At 35.7% G+C, this 22,429-nt stretch overlaps 1 protein-coding gene across 1 annotated transcript in view; it reads right to left on the reverse strand.

Annotated features, from left to right (window-relative positions):
• Window positions 1-22,429, reverse strand: part of BRCC3 (BRCA1/BRCA2-containing complex subunit 3) — a 75,689-nt gene that overhangs the window by 22,218 nt on the left and 31,042 nt on the right. The window contains exon 8 of the mRNA XM_030850222.2: window positions 3,720-3,794. Within this exon, the coding sequence (XP_030706082.1) occupies window positions 3,720-3,794 (75 nt within the window). The remainder of the gene's footprint in view (window positions 1-3,719; window positions 3,795-22,429) is intronic.

Here is a 22,429-nt window from a genome sequence, read left to right on the forward strand (position 1 = left end):
CACAAATTACCAATATAGAAATGAGAAAGAAGATGCAAATTACCAACATAGGAGTCAGAGATGACATTACTATAGATTTTACATATAATAAAGGATAAAATATTATGAACAACTTTATGCCAGTATATTCAACTACTTAGATAAAATGAATAAGTACCTTAAAAGACACAAATTACCAAAGCTCACTCAAGAAGAAATAGATAACATGAATAGCCGTATATCTATTAAATAAATAAAAAGGTTCCCACAAAGAAGCCTCCAGGCCCAGAAAGCTTGAATGGTGAATTCTACCAAATACTTAAGGAAGAAAGAATATCAATTCTACCCAAACTCTCCCATTAAATTGAAAAGAAGGCTATACTATCTAACTCATTTTCTGAAGCCTGCATTTCTCTGACACCAAAGCCATAGAAAGACTTTCCAAAATTGAAAACCACAAACTAATATCCCTTGTGTATACAGATGCAAAAATTCTTAATAAATTTTTAGCAAATCAAATCCAGCAATACATAAAATGGATAATTCATCATTATTCATGGGGTTTATTCCAGGAATGCAAGGTTGGTTTAGCAATCAAAAAATCAGTGTAATTCATCAATATTAACAGACTGAAAAAGAAAAAAAACTATATGATCATCTAAATAGATTTTTATAGAATAAGCATTTGATAAAATACAACATCTATGATTGATGAAATAGAAAACTCTCAGCAAACTAGGAATAGAAGGAAACTTCCTCAAACTGATGAGAGAACCTATGAAAAACCTTCAGGTAACATCATACTTAATGGTGAAAAATTGAATGATATCTCCAAAGATCAAGAACAAGCCTTCCGTGACTGCTCTCACTGTCATTAAACTGTATTCAACAGCTTATTAGAGGTTCCAATGAATGTGGTAAGGTGACAAAAATAAACATAAGCATCCAGATTGGAAAGAAAGAAGTAAAACTGCCTCTATTTACAGATGATGACCTATGTAGGTAATCCAATGGACTCTTCAAAAAACTACTAAAATTAACAAGTGAATCTATCAAAGTTGTAGGATACAAACTCAATATATAAAAATCAAATGTATTTTTATATAGCAGCAATGAACAGTAGGAAAATGAAATTAAAACAATAGAACAGTAGGATAAACATATGAAATGTGTAGGGATAAGTCTGACAAAAGATATGCGAGACCCCTATACTGAAAACTACAAAAAATTGTTGAGAGAATTAAAGACCTAAATAAATGGAGAGATATACCATGTTCATGGACTGGAAGACTCAATATTTTTAAGATGTCAATTCTCCCCAAAATGATCAATAGAGTCAATATAATCCCAATAAAAAATCCCAGCAGGCTGTTTTGGAAAACAGCCCCTGGTAATTTCTTAAAAAGTTAAATATACACCTACCATATGATTCAGCCAGTCTGCTCCTAGGTATTTCTCCAAGGGAAGACAGAGCATATATCCAATACAAAGACTTGTACACAAATGTTCAAAGCAGCTTTATTTGTAGTAGACAAAAACTGCAAGTAACTCAAATGTCTATCAACAGGTGAATGGATAAAAAAATTGTGGTAATAATTATATCATTTAATACTACTCTGTAATAAAAATAATGATACATGCTATAACTTGGATGAATCTCAAAATAATTCTGTTGTTTGAAAGGTAACAAAGAGTACATATTCTATATATATATATATATATATGTATATATATACATATATATTTCTAGAAAATGCAGAGTAATCTATATTGACAGCAGGTCAGGGTTTCCTGGGGTTAAGGAAGGGATATGAAGTGGCAAGGGGGAGGAATTACAAAGGGGCACAAAGAAAACTTGAGGGGTGAAGGATATGTTCATTATCTTGATTGTGGTGATGGTGTATATAGGTGTGTATTTGTCAAAACTTATCAGATTGTATACTTTAAACATGTAGTTTATTGTATGTCAATTATACCTCAATAGAACTGTTAAAAAAAGTAAGGGAACCAGGGATCCTTGAAGAAATGCTGAATCCAGGGCTGAATGCAGGAAAGGAGGAGATGAAGCTGAAACATATTCTTGTGCCAGAAAATCAGGTAGTACTCAAAAAATGATGGGAACATGTCAATAGAACATGGGAGGGGCTTCCACTGTGTGTGCCTACTATGTGTCTCAAAGTAGCTAATGACAATAATGGGTTAGAACATATGGGCAAAATAAGAATCCAGGTGTCCACACTAATATAAATAAATGAATGAAAAAATAAACAAATGGGAAGAAGGAAAAGCCCTTCCCTGGAGTAGAATGCTAACTAGTAAATGTAGACGGAATGATGGAATTAGACCATTGCCTTTGATAACCATCTTAATAATAAATAATTAGGAAAGGATCATTGATGAATGCTAAAACTCCCCACAAGATACTTACTAATTTCAAAGGGAAAAATTTATAGTGGAAAACCTCATAGACACTTCCTTAAGGGCATGGTCAAAGTTGCAATCACATATGAAGGGACAAATTGATATCATGTGCCTCCTAAAACAAATCACTGAGAACACAACATCACTTTTGTGGTGTTATTGCCAAAGTATATAATCTCCATATAATTATGATAAAACATAAACAAATCCAAAATGAGGGACATTTTTCCAAAATAACTGGCCTGCAGTCTTCAAAAATATTAAGGTCACAAAAGACACAGGAACTGTTTCCAATCGAAGGAGACTAAAAAGTCATGACAATTATGTGCAATGTGTGAACCTGGTCTGCATCCTGGACCAGGATAAGGGTTTTTTTGTTTTGTTTTTTCGTACGGTAAGGGATGTTATTAGGAAAACTGATGAAATTAGAATACCATCTATGGATCAGATACAGTATTATACGAATTTTAATTTCCTGATATTATTTTATTATTGTCATGTAAGAGAATGTCCTTGTTCTTTAGGAAATATCCACTGAAGGGACATCATTTGTGTAACTTATCCTCAAATGGTTCAGGAAAAATTATTCAGAAATATGATAAAATTCTGACATTTGGGGGATCTGGGTGAAGGGTACACAGGAATCCTTTGTACTATTCTTGCAACTTTTCTGTAAATCTGAAATTATTTCAAAACAATGTTGTAAAACATTAAGAGTATTATCTAAAAGAATCAAAACAGTAAGGACAATGTCTAAAATTGAAAAAACAGGTAATGGAAAACTCAATCAGAGTAACAAATGGAAGGAGAGGTAAAAAGAATTAAACAGAAAGTATGGCACAAAGAAAGCAGAAAAAAAATAATGGCAGGACTACTGCCACATATACCAGCAATGATAATAAAATGAATGCATTACACTCACCTATTAATAGACAGATGTTCTGATTGTTTAAAACCAAGTAACTCAAGATCTTGCTATATTCTATTTAAAAGAGACATACCTGAAACAAAATAACTGAGGAAGGTTGAGAATAAAGGGATGGAGAAAGTTATAACAGGAAAATGATATTAACAAGAACTACAACATGCAACAAACGGAGTGGCAGAAGTTGCTAGCTGTCCTAATCCAAATGTCCTTGGTAACAATGCCAATTTTTAGCAGACAGAGCTATCTGACAGGCCTCCCTGGAAGCTTAGGTGTGGCCACTTGACTAAATTCTGCCAATGAGATGAAAATTGAATTGTTTTCTGGGGCTTTCTGGGAAGGTCACTTATTAGAAATTGGCAGAGCTGGGACCAGCCCATTTTTGCCCTCCTACCTTTCCTCTTCCTTCTGGCCCTCAATGGAGATGTGCTGGCTGGAGCTCCAGAAGTCTCGTGGACCATGAGGGGACCTTAGGATGGAAACCATACACCGAGATGGTGAAGCAGAAGATAGGAGCCTGGGTCCCTGATAGTATCGCAGAGCCCTTGAATACCTATCTCCAGACTTCTTCTACCCAAGAAAAAATCTTTCTTCTTTAAACTAATTTTATTTATTATTTTTTCCTAATATATGTAGTTGAACCTAATCCAAACAGGAATAGTAACATGCTTTACAAAGAAAGAATTCAAGGCATGTATAAATATATGCATAAATAAATGGGACAAAGAGGGCTACTTCATATTTTATGAAGGAAAAATATACCAGGACAATATAAAAGTTATGGACCTTTATACATTCTTTATGCACTAACAATACAGCTTCAAAATATATAAGGCTAACCCTGACTAAAATATAGGAAATAGACAAATTTAGTTATGATGGGAGGTTTATACATATCTCTCTCAATGAGGAAGGATATAAGGATCAGTATAACACAACTTAACAAGCTTATTCTAACAAGGCTATAAGGGACTTTTACTCAAGAGACAATATACATATTTTTCAATTCATATGAAAAAGTTATAAAAATTGACCATGTTTGAAGTCAGGGGTCAGCAACCTTTTTAATGGGAAGGCCAAACAGTATATGTTTTAAGCTGTATGGGCCACAGAGTCTCTATTACAGCCACTCAGCTTTGCAGTTGTAGCTGGAAAGCAGTCATAGGTAGTATGTAAACAAATGGGTGTGGCTGTGTTCCAATAAAACTTGATTTCCAAAATAGGCACCAGGCCCATGTAGCCTACAAGCTGTAGTTTGTGGATCCCCGTTCTAGGTAACAGAGGAAGTATCAAAAAATTTCCATAAAGCTGATATCACACAGGCCACAATTACCATAATGTAGTGTTAAAAATGAACATAATAGCAAAAAATATCCCCCCCAACCTGGCCCAGATCTACACATCTGGACGTTTTAAATGCATTTCTAAATAACTCTTGAGTTGAAGAGAAAATAAAAACAGAAAACACAAATGAGTTAGAACTTAAAAAAAACCCACTGGAACTACTATACAACAAAACCTATGTAATGGAGCCAAAGTGAGGAAGAAAATATATGGCCTTAAATGTATTTGTTAGAAAGCAAGGGAGACAGAAAGTAAATTAGTTTTCATCTCAGGAATTTAGAATAAGGATAACAATAAGAAGAACAATGCAGCAATAATAAAACATACAGAAAATACAATGAAGAAATTAATAAAGGGAAAAGCAGACTACTTTTAAAAAAGAAAGCAAAGAAATTGAGTTGATCAAGAGAACCTAAAGTGGGTCCTTTGAAAAGACCAACAAAATAGATAAGCCTCTGGAAAGAGAATCAAGAAAAAAGAGATTTTGTTGTGAAGCTGAAACTAACATACCATTGTAAAGCAATTATACTCCAATAAAGATGTTAAAAAAAAAAAAAAGAAAAGAAAAAAGAGAAAAAACAAGTAAACAGCATTAGCAATGGAAAAGGGGACATACTTAAAGAGAGATCACACAATCATCCACTCAAGAAATATTTACTGAATGGCTACTATGTGGCAGGCCATGACACAGTCCCCACAGTCATAGAGACAACAATATAGTGGAGAGACCATAAATAATGAATGAAAAATTAAATTACATTAGTGATAAATGCTACAAAGAAAATAAAACATTTAAAAAATAAAACTACATATTTCCTCAAGTCAAAAAAAAAATGGAAAACTTAGATGAAACCGACAATTTTCTAGGAAATATAAATTACCATAATTGACTCAAGGAGAAGTAGAAAACCTGAAAGAAAACAGAAACCAAAGAAGAGATTTAAATACTGAGGAAAGATCTACACCCTCAGAAGGCATGAGGCCAAGATGGTTAAGGAAGAGAAACTCCAGTCTGATATAGCCTGTCCCAGAGCATACAACTAGTACAATAATAAAATAAAACATAGCTAAAATATAGCTAAGAGAGGAATTTTCTTAAACAGATAAAGAATATCTGTCAAAAATCTACAATAAACATCACTTATTGGTGAATTATTAAAAACTGTCTCTCTGAACTTGGGAATAAAAAAGGATGCCTAATATCATCCCTGAAAGTCCTAGCAAATTTAGTAAGGCAATAAAAGAAAAGGCATGCAGATTAAAAAGGAAGAAATAAAATTGTGATTATTCAAAAATGACCTGACTGTGTTTGTAGAAGATTATAAAAACCCACACACTATTAGAATTAATAAGTAAATTAGCAAGGTCACTGGGCATAAGACCAACATAAACAAATCCATTTAATTCATATATACTAGCAAAAAATAGGAAATGAACTTTAAAAAATTAGTCCATTTATAATAGCTCTACAGTATTTTTAAAATAAAGATGAAATAACTAGGAAAAAATCCAACAAGAGGTACAAGGCCTCTATACTGAAAATTATAACATATTACTGAGAGAAATTAAAGACCCACACAAAAGGAGGGATATAACATGCTCATGGAGTGGAAGACCTCACTTAAAAAATGTCATTTTTCCCTGAATTGAGCTATAGACTTAAAGCTCAATTCTTAAATTGAGACTTAAATCCAAATCAAAACCCCAGCAGGTCTTTTTCCTGTGGATACTGAGAAGACAAATTCTGCAATTTATGTAGAAATGCAAAGGGCTAAGAAGAGCTAAGGCAACATTTGAGAATTACACAGCTGGAGGACTCATGTATTGGGTTGGCCAAAAAGTTCCTTCCATTTTTAAAGTTAAAAATAAAAGACACATTTTTCATTTTCACCAAGAACTTTATTGAACAACGTGTTCACCATTTTGTTCCACTAACTTCTGCCATTTTTCAGGCAACTTCATAACTCCATCTTCCCAAAACTTTTTATCTTTTTGAGCGAAGAACTGTTCCAGGTGCCTTTTACAGTCTTCCAGGGAACTGAAATTTTTTCCATTAAGAGAATTTTGTAAAGACCGAAACAAATGGAAATCCAAAGGTGCAATGTCTGGTGAATACGGCGGATGACTCAGAACTTCCCAGCCAAGCTGGAACCGTTTTTGTCTGGTCATCAAAGAAACATGTGGTCTTGCATTACCCTGATGGAAGATTATGCATTTTCTGTTGACTAATTCTGGATGCTTTACCTCGAGTGCTGCTTTCAGTGGTCTAATTGGGAGCAGTACTTGTTGGAATTAATCGTTTGGTTTTCCAGAAGGAGCTCATAATAGAGGACTCCCTTCCAATCCCACCATATACACAACATCACCTTCTTTGGATGAAGACCGGCCTTTGGTGTGGTTGATGGTGGTTCATTTCGCTTGCCCCACGATCTCTTCCATTCCACATTATTGTACAGTATCCACTTTTCATCACCCATCACAATTTGTTTTAAAAACGGAACGTTTTCATTACGTTTCAGTAGAGAATCGCATGTGGAAATATGGTCAAGGTTTTTGCTGCTTAACTTATGTGGAACCCAAACATCAAAGCGATTCACGTGACCAAACTGGTGCAAATGATTTTCAACACTTGATTTGGACATTTTGAGTATGTTGGCTGTCTACTGCATGGGTGTAACATTGACTGTTCTCAATTAATGTCTCGATTTGATGGCTATCAACTTCAACTGGTCTACCCGACCATGGAGCATCATCCAGTGAGAAATCTCCAGCAGGAAACTTCACAAACCACTTTTGACACGTTTGATCAGTCACAGCACCTTCTCCATACACTGCACAAATCTTTTTTTGCATTTCAATTGCATTTTTACCTTTCTTGAAATAGTAAAGCATAATATGCTGAAAATATTGCTTCTTTCTTCCATCTTCAATATTAAAATGGCTACACAAAAATTCACCAATTTTGATAAATTTTTTTAATGCATGCTGATATGACAGCTGTCACAATGCAATCTAACAAAATTGTTTCGAATGAAGTTAAAGACAACTAAACGCTACTAGAGCCATCTTATGGAAAAAAACCGAATGAACGTTTTGGCCAACCCAATATTACCACATGTCAAGACCTGTTGTAAAGCTACAATATCAAGACAGTGTAGTACTGGTACAAGGACAGACAACAAACCAAGGATGGACCAAGTAAAGAATCCAGAAACACCAACACATAAACAAATGCCTGATTGATGACAAAAAATGGTCTTTTCTATTAACGATTCTGACTCAATGGACATCCATGTGAAAAAGAAAATGAATCTTGACCCCCTGCTTCAGACCATACACAAAAATCAAATCCAGGTGTATTATAGATATAAATGTGAAAGGTAAAATAATGAAACTTTTAGGTAAAAAGTAGAACGTCTGAATGAGCTTCGGGTAGGAAAAATTTTCTTAAACAGAACACAAAGAGCTCCAAAATGGGAAAAAATTATACATATTAAAATTAAGAACTGGTATCAAATATTTGCAAACCATATATCAAATAGAGTTAATATCCAAAATACATAGGGAACTTCTAAACAGAAATAGAGTCACAGATGTAGGAAACAAACTTATGGTTACCGGGGGGAAAGGGGGGAGGGATAAATTGGGAGATTGGGATTGACATATACACATGATGCTACTTATATGATGAATCTAAAATAGTCAAACTCAAAGAAGCAGACCATACGATAGTGGTTGCCAGTGGATGTGGGTAGGGGAAAGAGGAGTAGTTATTCAATGGGCATACAGTATTGTGCATTTCAAAATTTGCTGAGGGTAGATCTCACATTGTCTTCTTACCACAAAGACAAAATTATATGAAACAAAACAAAGACAACACAAGGAAACTTTGGAGGTGTTGGATATGTCTATTACCTTGATTGTGGTGATGTCAGCCCTATGCCTGATTTATATGTAGGTTCTAGATCCTATGTAACCCAATAAAGGCAGAAGAAAAATTCAAAAGCAGAGTGCAGATAAAACAAGGATAAGGCTCAGGAATTCAAACAGTGCTTCTAGTGAGGACTTTGGTAATCTTGTCCATGACTTCTTAAGTTAAATAGATTCGGGATTTGACATTCTTAAAAGGGGACACAGAATGAGCACTGGCCTTGCTCTTGCCCAGCCACGTGGTCTTGGATGAGCCCCTTTATTTCTACAGACTCAAGTTTCTGAAGGACACTCAATGACCTTTTAAAGTACTTTAGGCTGTAATGACTGAGAATTCAATTATTCTCTTTTCTTGCATTCTGATAGCATTTTTCCTTTACAAGATCAGCACCATTTATTGAGAATGCAATGAGAAACACAGTCTAAAACTTGTAGAACACGGAGAATAAGTTTCCAGCTAAAAATAGATTTTTTCAGGTCTCTAATCTTCACCATGTTACAAAAATAAATTTGTTCTTCATACTTAAAATGTTTCCCCTACAGCATTCTGGAGGTCAGAGAAAAGCAGTGCTCTGTACTTCAATTAACAGTAATCACCAATCATCCATAAAGAATAATATCATCAACAAGAACAGATAGTTACCTAGAGGAATTAATAAGCAGTTGTAGACACTTTCAAAAATGAGAACACGAGATGCAGTATCCCACTTTTGCAGTTCCCGTATTTGCTTTTCATCTAGTGAAACAGCTACTGTTTTTTTCTCTTCCTGAAAGAATGGAGACTGAAAAAACAAAGAGGCTTTCACATCCTAATTCTGCTTCTGTTACCTTTTATTTATGTTTGAGCTCTCATCTTGCATGTAATTTTTTTTCAGATTTACTGAGGTATAATTGACAAATGAAAATTGTATATAATTAAGGTGTACTACTTAATGTTTTGATATATATTGTGAAATAATCACCACAATCAAACTAATATATCCATCCCCTCACACAGTTACCTTTTTTGGTGGGGAGGGGCACGGTGGTGAGAACACTTAAGATTTACCCTCTTAGCAAATTTCAAGTACACAATACAGTATTGTTAACTACAGTCACACTGTTGTATATTAGACGTCTAGAACTTACTCATCCTGAATAACTGAAACTTTAACCATCATCTCCCCATTTCTCCCTCCCCTCAGCCCCTGGCAACCACCATTCTACTTTCTGGTTCTATGCGTTTGATTACTTTAGATTCCTCATATAAGTGGAATCATGCAGTATTTATCCTTCTGTGACTGGCTTATTTCACTCCAGGTTAACCCATGTTGTCGCAAATGGTAGGATTTCCTTCTTTTGGGGGCTGAATATTCCACTGTGTGTTCGTTTGTGTGTGTTTGCACACATCCCTGATGACTGATGATGTTGAGTACCTTTTCATATACCTGTTGGCCATCTGTATGTGTTTTTTTTTTTTTGAGAAATGTCTATTCAGGTCCTTTGCCCACTTCTTAATAGAGTTATTTGGGTTTTTTGTTACTGAGTTCCTTGTATATTTTAGATATTCACTCCTTATCAGATACACGGTTTGCAAATATTTTCTCCCATTCCATAGGCTGCCTGTTTACTCTGTTGATGTTTCCTTCGCTGTGCAGAAGCTTTTTATTTATTTTTGGCTGCGTTGGGTCTTCCTTGCTGTGCGCAGGCTTTCTCTAGTTGCAGTGAGCAGGGGCTACTCTTCGTTGCAGTGCATGGGCTTCTCATTGCAGTGGCTTCTCTTGTTGCAGAGCACAGGCTCTAGGTGCGCGGGCTTCAGTAGTTGTGGCACATGGGCTCCAGAGCACAGGCTCAGTAGTTGTGGTGCATGGGCCTAGTTGCTCCGCGGCATGTGGGATCTTCCCAGACCAGGGCTTGAACCCGTGTCCCCTGCATTGGCAGGCAGATTCTTAACCACTGTGCCATGAGGGAAGTCCCAGAGCTTTTTAGTTTGATGCAATCCTACTTGTCTATGTTTGCTTTTCTTGCCATATCAAATAAAAATTCATTGCCAAAACCAGTGCCAAAAAGCTTTTTCCCTATGTTGTCTTCTAGGAGTTTTATGGGTTTAGATCTTACATTTAAGTCTTTAATCCATTTTGAGTTGACTTTTTGTATATGGTGTGAGTAAAAGGTCCAATTTCATTTTTCTTGAAGTGGATACAAAGTCCCCCCAAAATCATTTCTTGGTTTTATTGTGTATTCTTGGCACTCTTGTCAAAGATCAGTTGACCATGGGTGTATGGGTTCATTTCTGGGTTCTCTATTCTGTTCCATTGATCTATGTGTCTGTTTCTTGTGCCAATACCATGATGTTTTGAACACTGTAGCTTTGTAATATCATTTGAAATCAGGAAATGTGATGCCTCCATCTTCATTCTTCTTCCTCAGGATTGCTTTGGCTATTCGGGGTCTTTTGTGATCCCATATGAATTTTAGGAGTTTTTCTTATTTCTGTAAAAAAATAATGCCATTGACATTTTGATAGGGAATGCATTGACTCTTTAGATCACTTTAACAACATTTTAACAATATTAATTCTTTTAATCCATGAACACAAGATGTCTTTCCATTTATCTGTGTCCTCTTTAATTTCATTCATGAATGTTTTTATAACTTTCAGTGGGTATATATGTCTTTGACTTTACTCATAAGCATTTTATTATTTTTGTTGCTATTGTGAACAGGATTGCTTTCTTAATTTCCTTTTTGGATAGTTCATTGTTTGTGTACAGAAACAAGACTAATTTTTGTACGTTGATTTTGTATTCTTCAACTTTACCAAATTTATTAGTTCTAACAGCTTTTTTGTTGAGTCTTTAGGGTTATCTGCACATATTATCATGTCATCTGCAAGCAGAGATAAATTTTACTTCTGATTTGGATGCCTTTTATTTATTTTCCTTGACTAACTGCTCTGGCTAAGATTTCCAGTATTATGTTGAATAGAAGTGGAAAGAGTGGGTATCTTTGCCTTGTACTGGATCTTGGAGGGAAAGCTTTCATTTTTCCCCCCACTGATTATGATGTTAGCTGTGGACTTTTCATATATGGCCTTTATTGCATGGAGGTAAGTTCCTCCTATACCTGTTTTGTTGAGAGTTTTTACAGTGCTTTCTCTGCATCAATTGAGATGATCATGTGGTTTTTATCTTTCATTCTATTAATGTGGTGTATCATATTGATTGATTTGCATATGTTGAAACATCCTTATATCCCAGGGATAAATCCCAGTTGTTCATGGTGTATAATCCTTTCAGTGTGCTGTTGAATTCAGTTTGCTAGTATTTTATTAAAGATTTTTGCATTTCTGTTCATTAGGGATATTGGCCTGTCGTACTCTTTTCTTGTGGTATCCTTGTCAGGCTTTCATATCAGAGTGATGCTGGCCTCATAAAATGAGTTTGGAAGTGCTCCCTCTTCTGTGTTTTGGAAGCGCCTAACAAGGATTGGTATTAATTTTTCTCTGAGTGGTAGAATTCATCCATGCAGCCATGTGGTCCTGGACTTTTCCTCCTAGTCCATCTTGCATATGTCGCCCTTCATATAATTTATAGTTTATGCCAGTAGTTACTTCCCTCCTGGATATATCACAAAGATGAATGGGTGTTGTTTTTAAAGTCATTTTTCATTATTACCTTTCTGCATGGTGGGAGGTTGGCCTTATCTGTAAATACACAATACCTATAAGCTTTGGAAATGTTGTTGCATTTAGGGAAGGGGGGATTTTGCGCAATTGGAATATTTTTTAATTATCTAATGCCTCGCAACATCCGTAAGATACTGGAAACATTCTACTTTTATCCCTTTTGAAAAAGACAGGAGTACAAACTTCAAAAAGAATGTTTATTAATACAAGGTGTATAATTGATTATATATATGTTATTGCACTAATCCCCCAAAGTATAACCCGTCATTATAAGCAATTAAATGTTAAAGTATCTCCCTCACAGTATTGTGTGATTTTCAGTTGTTCTCAACTGAAAAAAAAATTAGCCAAATGCTCATTTACTCTTTCAATTACCTATTCATTCATTCAATTAATGTTTATTCTGTGCCTATGTTATATTTTCTGTTTCTGTCCAGGTTGCCCCTTTCATGAGTTCCTAGGTTCCTTAAATTTCCTATCACAATGTTTATTCTTTGTACTTTCTGGCTGAATCTTACATTACAGTCTTTACTACTCAATACATTTGAAATTCTCTTATGAATAGGGACTGCGGCTTTTACTTCTTTGAGTTCTCTCTACCACTTCCTGTATGAAAGATGCTGCTCTCAATATCCTTTAAGTATCTTTCTTAGTAAACAGAAGCTAATTTTTAGCCGGTAGGTTGCCTGTAAGCTAAAATATTTCTTAGTATCTCTTGCAGCTAGTTGTTACCATATAATTGCTAGCCAATAAGACATTTATGAAAAGGTTATATGTACAACCAGGGAGATTCCTTAAAAGGAAGGTTTTGGGTTTTTTTAACTTCCTTCCATTTGCTGTTTAGAAAATCATTGTATGTCTGAAATTTTAACATCCATCTTGGACTATTTGGAGACCCTGTAAATGGAGCAATAAGATATAAGATACCTATTTCCCTAATAACAGCCATTTACTGTCTACCCATTTACTATTTTTCCATGATGGAGAATTAAACTTTAACTTTGCTGAAGGCATTATTTTTAGAGTTTTTGCTTGGTTCTCAACCAAGTGTAATTTTAACTAATACAACCTAATAAATTGTTATGCACATGTTATGGACCTAAATAAAAACATCCTGATTATTTGACTTTAATTTTGGGGCTATGAACATAGGGTTTAATCCACGGACTATATCCATGTATAATACGGATGCTATTCATAGAATAATAACATGCTAGAACTAAAAAAAAAAATATGAAAAGGTTTTCAACTTTATTAGTGGTCAACAAAATGGAAATTAAAGTCACAATGCAATACTACTACACACTTACCAGAATGGCAAAAATGAACAAGGCAGACATTATTAAGTATTGGCAAGGATGTGGAGTGAGAGGCAGTAAAGACACTTTAGGAAAATTGTTGGCATTATCTATTAAAGCTGAACATATATACATACGTATTCCACCCCCAGGTATGTATCCAACAAATGTACATATGTTCACAACAACAAGAATATTCATAGCAGCACAATTTGTAAAAGCCTTTTAAAAACTGAAATTATCTCTTAATAGTAGAATGAATAAACAAACTGTGGTATATTCAGACAATGGAATACTATACAGCAATGAGAATTTCTAAACTATTGCTTCATGTAACCACACGGATGAACCTCACAAACATAATACTGATTGAAAGAAACTAGACCCAAAAGAGTACATACTATATGGCTCCATTTATATATGGTTCAAAAATAGGTGAAAGTAACTGATAGTGCTAGACATCAAGATAGTGGCAAATCAGGATTCCAACCAAAGCATCTGGCTACAGAGCCATGTTCTTAATTATTATGCTATATTTTCTTTCCGAAAAAGAGAAAAAAATCCAACTCATTTTATAACTTAATAAAATAATCCTGATACCAAAACTAGACAAGAGGAGCCCAAGACAAGAAGAACACTTTAGACTAATCTCACTTATGAACATAGATGTAACAATCTTAGGCCAAATTTTAGCAACTAGAATCTACTTTGTATTAAAAGAAGAATAATACATCGTGGCAAAGTAGGGTTTATCTGAGGAATGAAACATCAGTTCACTGTTTTAAAAGCTTTCAATGTTGGAAACTTTTAAAACAATGAAACAACCACATTATCATCTCAGAAAATGACAAACAGGCATTTGATAAAACTTGAGACACTCATGATTAAAAACTCTCAGTAAACTAGAATTAGAAAGAAACTTCCTTAACTTAATAAAGGAATAGAGGGTGTCTACCACAAAATCATAACAAACTCATACTTAATGATGGACAGAAGTATTCCCATTAGAGTCAGAAAGAATGGTATTTGCCACCCAACTCTGCTATTCAACTTTTATAGGTCCATACCAATGAAATAAGAATGCTCCTGAAAAAAAGGATACACACACACACACACACACACACACACACACACAAATATTAGAAAGAGTCAAACCTGTCATTTGCAGATGATATGATCATCTACCTAGAAAAAACCAACATAACCCACTGACTCTACTATTACTATTTAGAGTGTTCAGCACTATGAACAGAAGAACAAAAACTATGAATCTAATGAGAAATACTATAGTAAATATCTGTTGGTTTTGCTGCCATGTATTCTGTCCTCCTTCTGGAAATAGTACCTCTGAAAGTAGGATTACCAAAACCCTTTCTCCCTCGAGGTGAGGCACTGACCTTGGATTCACTTTCTAGTTTGGTTGCCCTGGAAACCTGATGAAGGTGGATGGTCACCTGTGGGATGGGCGGGCCTGCTTCCGAAACAATGTCCCTGGAGGTACCCTGAGCCTGGTCTGGGAGGGCTGGGACTGCACATCAACACCTGCTGGGAGTCACAGCTCAGGGTCCCTGAGTGCAGTGAGCCTATCGTTCCTGGGCCCTGACCCTGGCTGGGACCGAGGCTACACACAGGGAACAAAGACAGAGTGCTCCCTAATTTGGGACATGGGGCTTCTAAGCCATAGTGGCTCCTGTTCTCCCCCATCCCCCCCCATATGCTCTCATTTCTTCACACCTGAGCTGTTAATGGGGGCAGAGACGAGCCCTAGACAGCTGAGAATGCTTGCTGATGCCAGCCTTCTGGCAGGCTGGGTTTCTTGTTCTGCAGTCTGCAAAGTTGAATACTTATGGGTGCCAGGATGGCCTATTTGGGTTTTGTGAGTGTGAACCATCTAGCTGAACCTGCTGATTGAGCAGAGTGGATGTGGCAATATGCCAGTTTTTACTGTGAAGAAAATGTCAATATATTTCTGAAAAAGATAAAACGACATGAATGTAGGGAGGGACATACACCAAGTTCATGGATGGAAAGACCCAGTGCTGTACAGGTGTAAGTTCCTCCCTAAATTAGTCTATAAATTCAAAGCAATCCTAATATATAATTGCTGACTACGAGATACTTTTGAGGAAGTAGAATGGCCTGTGTGGGGAGTAAGTGCCCTACCAAGTCCAAATTCTGGAATAGGTTGCATTTACTGAGTCTTCCCCTTTGCCATACATTATCCTAAATGCTTTATTTCCATTAATTCATCTTATCCTCACAATAACTCTAAGAGATGAGCAGTGAATTAATATCTCCATTTTACATATAAGGAAACTGACGTAGAGAGAGCTTGAGTTATTTGCCCAAAGTCACATACCTAGTTAAAGGTAGTCTCAGGACTCAAACCAGGCTACCTGGCTCAAAGCCCCATGCTCTCAGGCTCTGTATACACTGCCTTTCCGTTTCTATGCTAAAAAGCCCTAGTAACTAAAGTATGGTATTAGCAAAGGAACAAACAGATCAAGGGAATGAAGGAGAAAACAGAAATGGGCTCATGTATATATAAAGAAACTTAATATATGATCAAAGTGGCCTTTCAAACCAATGGGTGTGCAGGCAACTGCTCAAAAAGTGGTACAGGGACAACTAGTGATCCAGTTGGGATAAAATGAAGTTAAACTCCAACTGCAAGGAGTTAACACCATAAGTTCCAGATGACCTAACTTTCTAAATGCAAAAACCAAAATTATAAAAGAAGAAAGTACATAAAACTATTATTTATGGTCTTGAGGAAATGAAAGGTCTTTGAAAGAAGAAAGGCAAAGGCATAAAATGAAAGATAACATTGATATATTGCTTTAAAGCTTTTGTCTGACATATGACACAATAAACTAAGTCAGCCTGGGACTAAATATTTGCAACATACCAGACAAAAGATGAAATTTCCAGAACATACAAAGAAATTATGCAAATCAGCAGGAAAAAAAGACAAATAACTCTATAGAAAATAAAGCAAAGAATATGAATGGGCAATTCAGGACTGACAGACATGAGGAGATGGGCACCCTCACTAAAACCACTTTACTGGCTGGCATACTGTTGTTCATCTGTCAGATTGATAAAAATTAATGTTTGACATTGAAAATGGCCCTCTACACCAACTCTGTGACTTCAAGCCTCTTAACCTCTGAGCTCCAGTTTCCACATTAGTAAAAGGGTTGTTAGGAAAATTAAATGAGAGGATGCACATCAAGTACCTGACAGTTTCCACTAGCATGACTTTTATCAGATGTCTTCCCAGGTTTTTCTCCTTCAACTGGTTGATGTAAAGAATTATATTACATTCTGAATTACATTTAAACTTCCTGAAGCTGAATGAACTTTATATTTCTGGATTAAACTGAATTTGTTCATTGTATATTATCCCCTAATACAGTTATATTTGATTTGTTGATATTTCAAATTTTTGTATCTATAGCTGAGATTAGTCAATAGTTTTCTTATTCTTTGCTATCTCTATCCAGGTTTTGGTGTTAAAATTATTTTAGCTATTTAAAAAATTGAGGAGCTTATAACCTTTTTGTATAGTCTGGAAAAATGTATAAATTGAATTAGAGCCACCCATCCTTCAAAGGTTAGAATTCAGCTGTAAAGCCATGTAAACTCGCTATCTTTTAAAATCATAGATCCTTAATCACCGTTTTCAGTCTCTGCTTTGATAACTGCACTGAATAAGTTTTCTATTCTTAATTTTGACATATCTTCCTAAGAAATCAACCATTTCCTTTAGATCCTCAAATTATTTGTTACAGAGGTCATGTACTAATGACTTATGACTTAATTTTTTTTTACTTTTGTCATACAAACTGACTTATGGAGTACAGTCCAATGAATTTTACATGTACAGGTTCCTGTAACTACTTTAATGAGGATACATAATTTTCCATCACCCACCCTAAAAAACTCCCTCATGCTGTCCCTTTATACTCACACCCTTCCCCTAATCCATAAGCCCTAGCAACCACTGACCTGATCTCTATTCCTATAATTTTGTCTTTCTGAGACTATCATATAAAAGCAGTCATACAGCATATAGCCTTTTGAGACTGACTTCTTTCACTCAGACTCTGAAATCAAAAGTTCATTCCTTTTTATTGCTGAGTAGTTCTCCAATGTATGGCTGTCTTAGAGTTTGGTAATCAATTCACTTATTGAAGGAATCTGGGTTGTTTCCAATTTGTGGCAATTCTGTGTGTGTGTGTGTGTGTGTGTCTGTATAAACATATACAAACAGGGTTAGTGTGAAATTAGTGTTCAATTCTCTTTGGAGTAAGACTGCTGGATCACATATTAAGAGTATGTTTAACTTTATACAAAACTGTCAAATAGTTTTCTAAAGTGACTGTAGCATTGTGCATTTCCACCAGCATCATGAGAGTTCCAGTCTTCATCCCTGCCAGCATTTGGTACTGTTAGTATGCTTTATTTTAGTGACTCTAATAGGTCTGTAGGGGTATCTCACTGCAGTTTCAATTTTCACTTCCCTATTAGCTAGTGATATTCAGCATCTTTTTATGTGCTTATTTTCCATTCTTTTTTTTTAAATAAGTAAATAAATATTTATTTTTAAAAAATAGGTGCAAGGAAGTAGTCTGATAAAGAAGAGCTAGAGACCTTAAATCCTACAGAAGTAAATTTTGCCAAGCAGATAATACTTACAGAAAATGCAGAAAATCAATGATAATAGTAATTGCTGTCTATTAGTTCCAGTCTTCTGTTTAATTCCACTCACCATTTTGCCCTTACTCCATAAAGGTAAAAAATATGTAGTACCCATGACATAATACAGGTTCTTAACTAATTTGGAATTACAATCTTTGCCTTAATGCATATTTCATTTAAAAAATTTTTAAGATATTTATTTTCTTTGTTACCTCATATACAATTATTTTTATTATATTAAGGAGATATAGATTCTCCTGAATTCACGAGTATTGAAAAAGTAACAAATAATACAGTGAAGTGAAAATCTCCCATAATCTCATCTCACTTATTTTTCCAGATTTTTATATGCCAATATAAGCTCTCTTGTCTTTACACAAATATTTATTTATTTTAATGTTATTCTATAATCTGCTTTCTAAAATCTTAACAATAGATCAGGAGCACTTATCAATGTAAAAATACTGACTACTTAATATTCCATTATATGGATATTCCATACTTTATGTAGCCACTACAATTTAGCTTGTTTCCAATTTAAGCTATTATATCAATTTAACTATTAGTACCCCAGTATACACAATTTTGTGAATTTGTCTAAGTAAATTCTTCTTTCTTAACATCTTTATTGGAGTATAATTGCTTTACAATGGTGTGTTAGTTTCTGCTTTATAACAAAGTGAATCAGTTTACATATACATATGTTCCCATATCTCTTCCCTCTTGCATCTCCCTCCCTCCCGCCCTCCCTATCCCACCCCACTAGGTAGTCACAAAGCACCGAGCTGATCTCCCTGTGCTATGCGGCTGCTTCCCACTAGCTATCTATTCTATGTCTGTTAGTGTATATATGTCCATGCCACTCTCTCACTTTGTAACAACCTACACTTCCCCCTCCCCACATCCTCAAGTCCCTTCTCTAGAAGATCTGCGTCTTCATTCCCGTCTTACTCCTAGGTTCTTCATGACAGTTTTTTTTCTTAGATTCCATTTATATGTGTTAGCATACGGTATTTGTCTTCCTCTTTCTGACTTACTTCACTCTGTATGACAGACTCTAGGTCCATCCACCTCACTACAAATAGCTCAATTTCGTTTCTTTTTATGGCTGAGTAATATTCCATTGTATATATGTGCCACATCTTCTTTATCCATTCATACAATGATGGACACTTAGGTTGGTTCCATCTCCTGGCTATTGTAAATAGAGCTGCAATGAACATTTTGGTACATGACTCTTTTTGAATTATGGTTTTCTCAGGGTATATGCCCAGTAGTGGGATTGCTGGGTCATATGGTAGTTCTATTTTTAGTTTTTTAAGGAACCTCCATACTGTTCTCCATATTGGATGTATCAATTTACATTCAAACCAACAGTGCAAGAGGGTTCCCTTTTCTCCACACCCTCTCCAGCATTTATCGTTTCTAGATTTTTTGATGATGGCCATTCTAACCGCTGTGAGATGACATCTCATTGTACTTTTTATTTGCATTTCTCTAATGATTAATGATGTTGAGCATTCTTTCATGTTTGTTGGCAATCTGTATATCTTCTTTGGAGAAATGTCTGTTTAGGTCTTCTGCCCAGTTTTTGGATTGGGTTGTTTGTTGTTTTGATATTGAGCTGCATGAGCTGCTTGTCAATTTTGGAGATTAATCCTTTGTCAGTTGCTCCACTTGCAAATATTTTCTCCCATTCTGAGGGTTGTCTTTGGTCTTGTTTATGGTCTCCTTTGCTGTGCAAAAGCTTTGAAGTTTCATTAGGTCCCATTTGTTTATTTTTGTTTTTATTTCCATTTCTCTAGGAGGTGGGTCAAAAAGGATCTTGCCGTGATTTATGTCATAGAGTGCTCTGCCTAGGTTTTCCTCTAAGAGTTTGATAGTTTCTGGCCTTACATTTAGGTCTTTAATCCATTTTGAGCTTATTTTTGTGTATGGTGTTAGGGAGTGTTCTAATCTCATACTTTTACATGTACCTGGCCAGTTTTTCCAGCACCACTTATTGAAGAGGCAGTCTTTTCCTCCACTGTATATTCTTGCCTCCATTATCAAAGATAAGGTGACCATATGTGCGTGGGTTTATCTCTGGGCTTTCTATCCTGTTCAATTGATCTATCTTTCTGTTTTTGTGCCACTACCATACGGTCTTGATTACTGTAGCTTTGTAGTATAGTCTGAAGTCAGGGAGCCTGATTCTTCCAGCTCTGTTTTTTGTTCTCAAGATCGCTTTGGCTATTCGGGGTCTTCTGTGTTTCCATACAAATTGTGAAATTTTTTGTTCTAGTTCTATGAAAAATGCCAGTGGTAGTTTGATAGGGATTGCATTGAATCTGTAGATTGCTTTGAGTAGTAGAGTCATTTTCGCAATGTTGATTCTTCCAATCCAAGAACATGGTATATCTCTCCATCTATTTGTATAATCCTTAATTTCTTTCATCAGTGTCTTATAATGTTCTGCATACAGGTGTTTTGTCTCCTTAGGTAGGTTTATTCCTAGATATTTTATTCTTTATGTTGCAATGGTAAATGGGAGTGTTTTCTTAATTTCACTTTCAGATTTTTCATCATTAGTGTATAGGAATGCCAGAGATGTCTGTGCATTAATTTTGTATCCTGCTACTTTACCAAATTCATTGATTAGCTCTAGTAGTTTTCTGGTAGCATCTTTAGGATTCTCTATGTATAGTATCATGTCATCTGCAAACAGTGACAGCTTTACTTCTTCTTTTCCGATTTGCATTCCTTTTATTTCCTTTTCTTCTCTGATTGCTGTGGCTAAAACTTCCAAAACTATGTTGAATAAGAGTGGTGAGAGTGGGCAACCTTGTCTTGTTCCTGATCTTAGTGGAAATGCTTTCAGTTTTTCACCATTGAGGACGATGTTGGCTGTGGGTTTGTCATATACAGCCTTTATTATGTTGAGGAAAGTTCCCTCTATGCCTACTTTCTGAAGGGTTTTTATCATAAATCGGTGTTGAATTTTGTCGAAAGCTTTCTCTGCATCTATTGAGATGATCATATGTTTTTTCTCCTTCAGTTTGTTAGTATGGTGTATCACGTTGATTGATTTGCGTATATTGAAGAATCCTTGCATTCCTGGAACAAACTCCACTTGATCATGGTGTATGATCCTTTTAATGTGCTGTTGGATTCTGTTTGCTAGTATTTTGTTGAGGATTTTTGCATCTATGTTCATCAGTGATATTGGCCTGAAGTTTTCTTTCTTTGCGACAACTTTGTCTGGTTTTGGTATCAGGGTGATGGTGGCCTCATAGAATGAGTTTGGGAGTGTTCCTCCCCCTGCTATATTTTGGAAGACTTTGAGAAGGAAATGTGTTAGCTCTTCTCTAAATGTTTGATAGAATTCTCCTGTGAAGCCATCTGTTCCTGGGCTTTTTTTTGTTGGAAGATTTTTAATCACAGTTTCAATTTCAGTGATTGTGATTGGTCTGTTCATATTTTCTATTTCTTCCTGATTCAGTCTTGGCAGCTTGTGCATTTCTACGAATTTGTCCATTTCTTCCATGTTGTCCATTTTATTGGCATAGAGTTGCTTGTAGTAATCTCTCATGATCTTTTGTATTTCTGCAGTGTCAGTTGTTACTTCTCCTTTTTCATTTCTAATTCTATTGATTTTTCTCCCTTTTTTTCTTGATGAGTCTGGCTAATGGTTTATTAATTTTGTTTATCTTCTCAAAGAACCAGCTTTGGGCTTCCCTGGGGGCGCAGTGGTTGAGAGTCCGCCTGCCGACGCAGGGAACACGGGTTCGTGCCCCGGTTCGGGAAGATCCCGCATGCTGCGGAGCGGCTGGGCCCGTGAGCCATGGACGCTGAGCCTGAGCGTCCAGAGCCTGTGCTCCGCGGCGGGAGAGGACACAACCGTGAGAGGCTCGCATACCGAAAAAAAAAAAAAAAAAGGAACCAGCTTTTAGTTTTCTTGATCTTTGGTATCGTTTCCTTCATTTCTTTTTCATTTATTTCTGATCTGATGTTTATGATTTCTTTCCTTCTGCTAACTTTGGGGGTTTTCTTATTCTTCTTTCTCTAATTGCTTTAGGTGCAAGGTTCGGTTGTTTATTTGAGATGTTTCCTGTTTCTTAAGGTAGGATTGTATTGCTATAAACTTCCCTCTTAGAACTGCTTTTGCTGCATCCCATAGGT

This window comes from Globicephala melas, chromosome X (assembly GCF_963455315.2).
Source record: "Globicephala melas chromosome X, mGloMel1.2, whole genome shotgun sequence".
NCBI classification, from domain to species: domain Eukaryota; kingdom Metazoa; phylum Chordata; class Mammalia; order Artiodactyla; family Delphinidae; genus Globicephala; species Globicephala melas.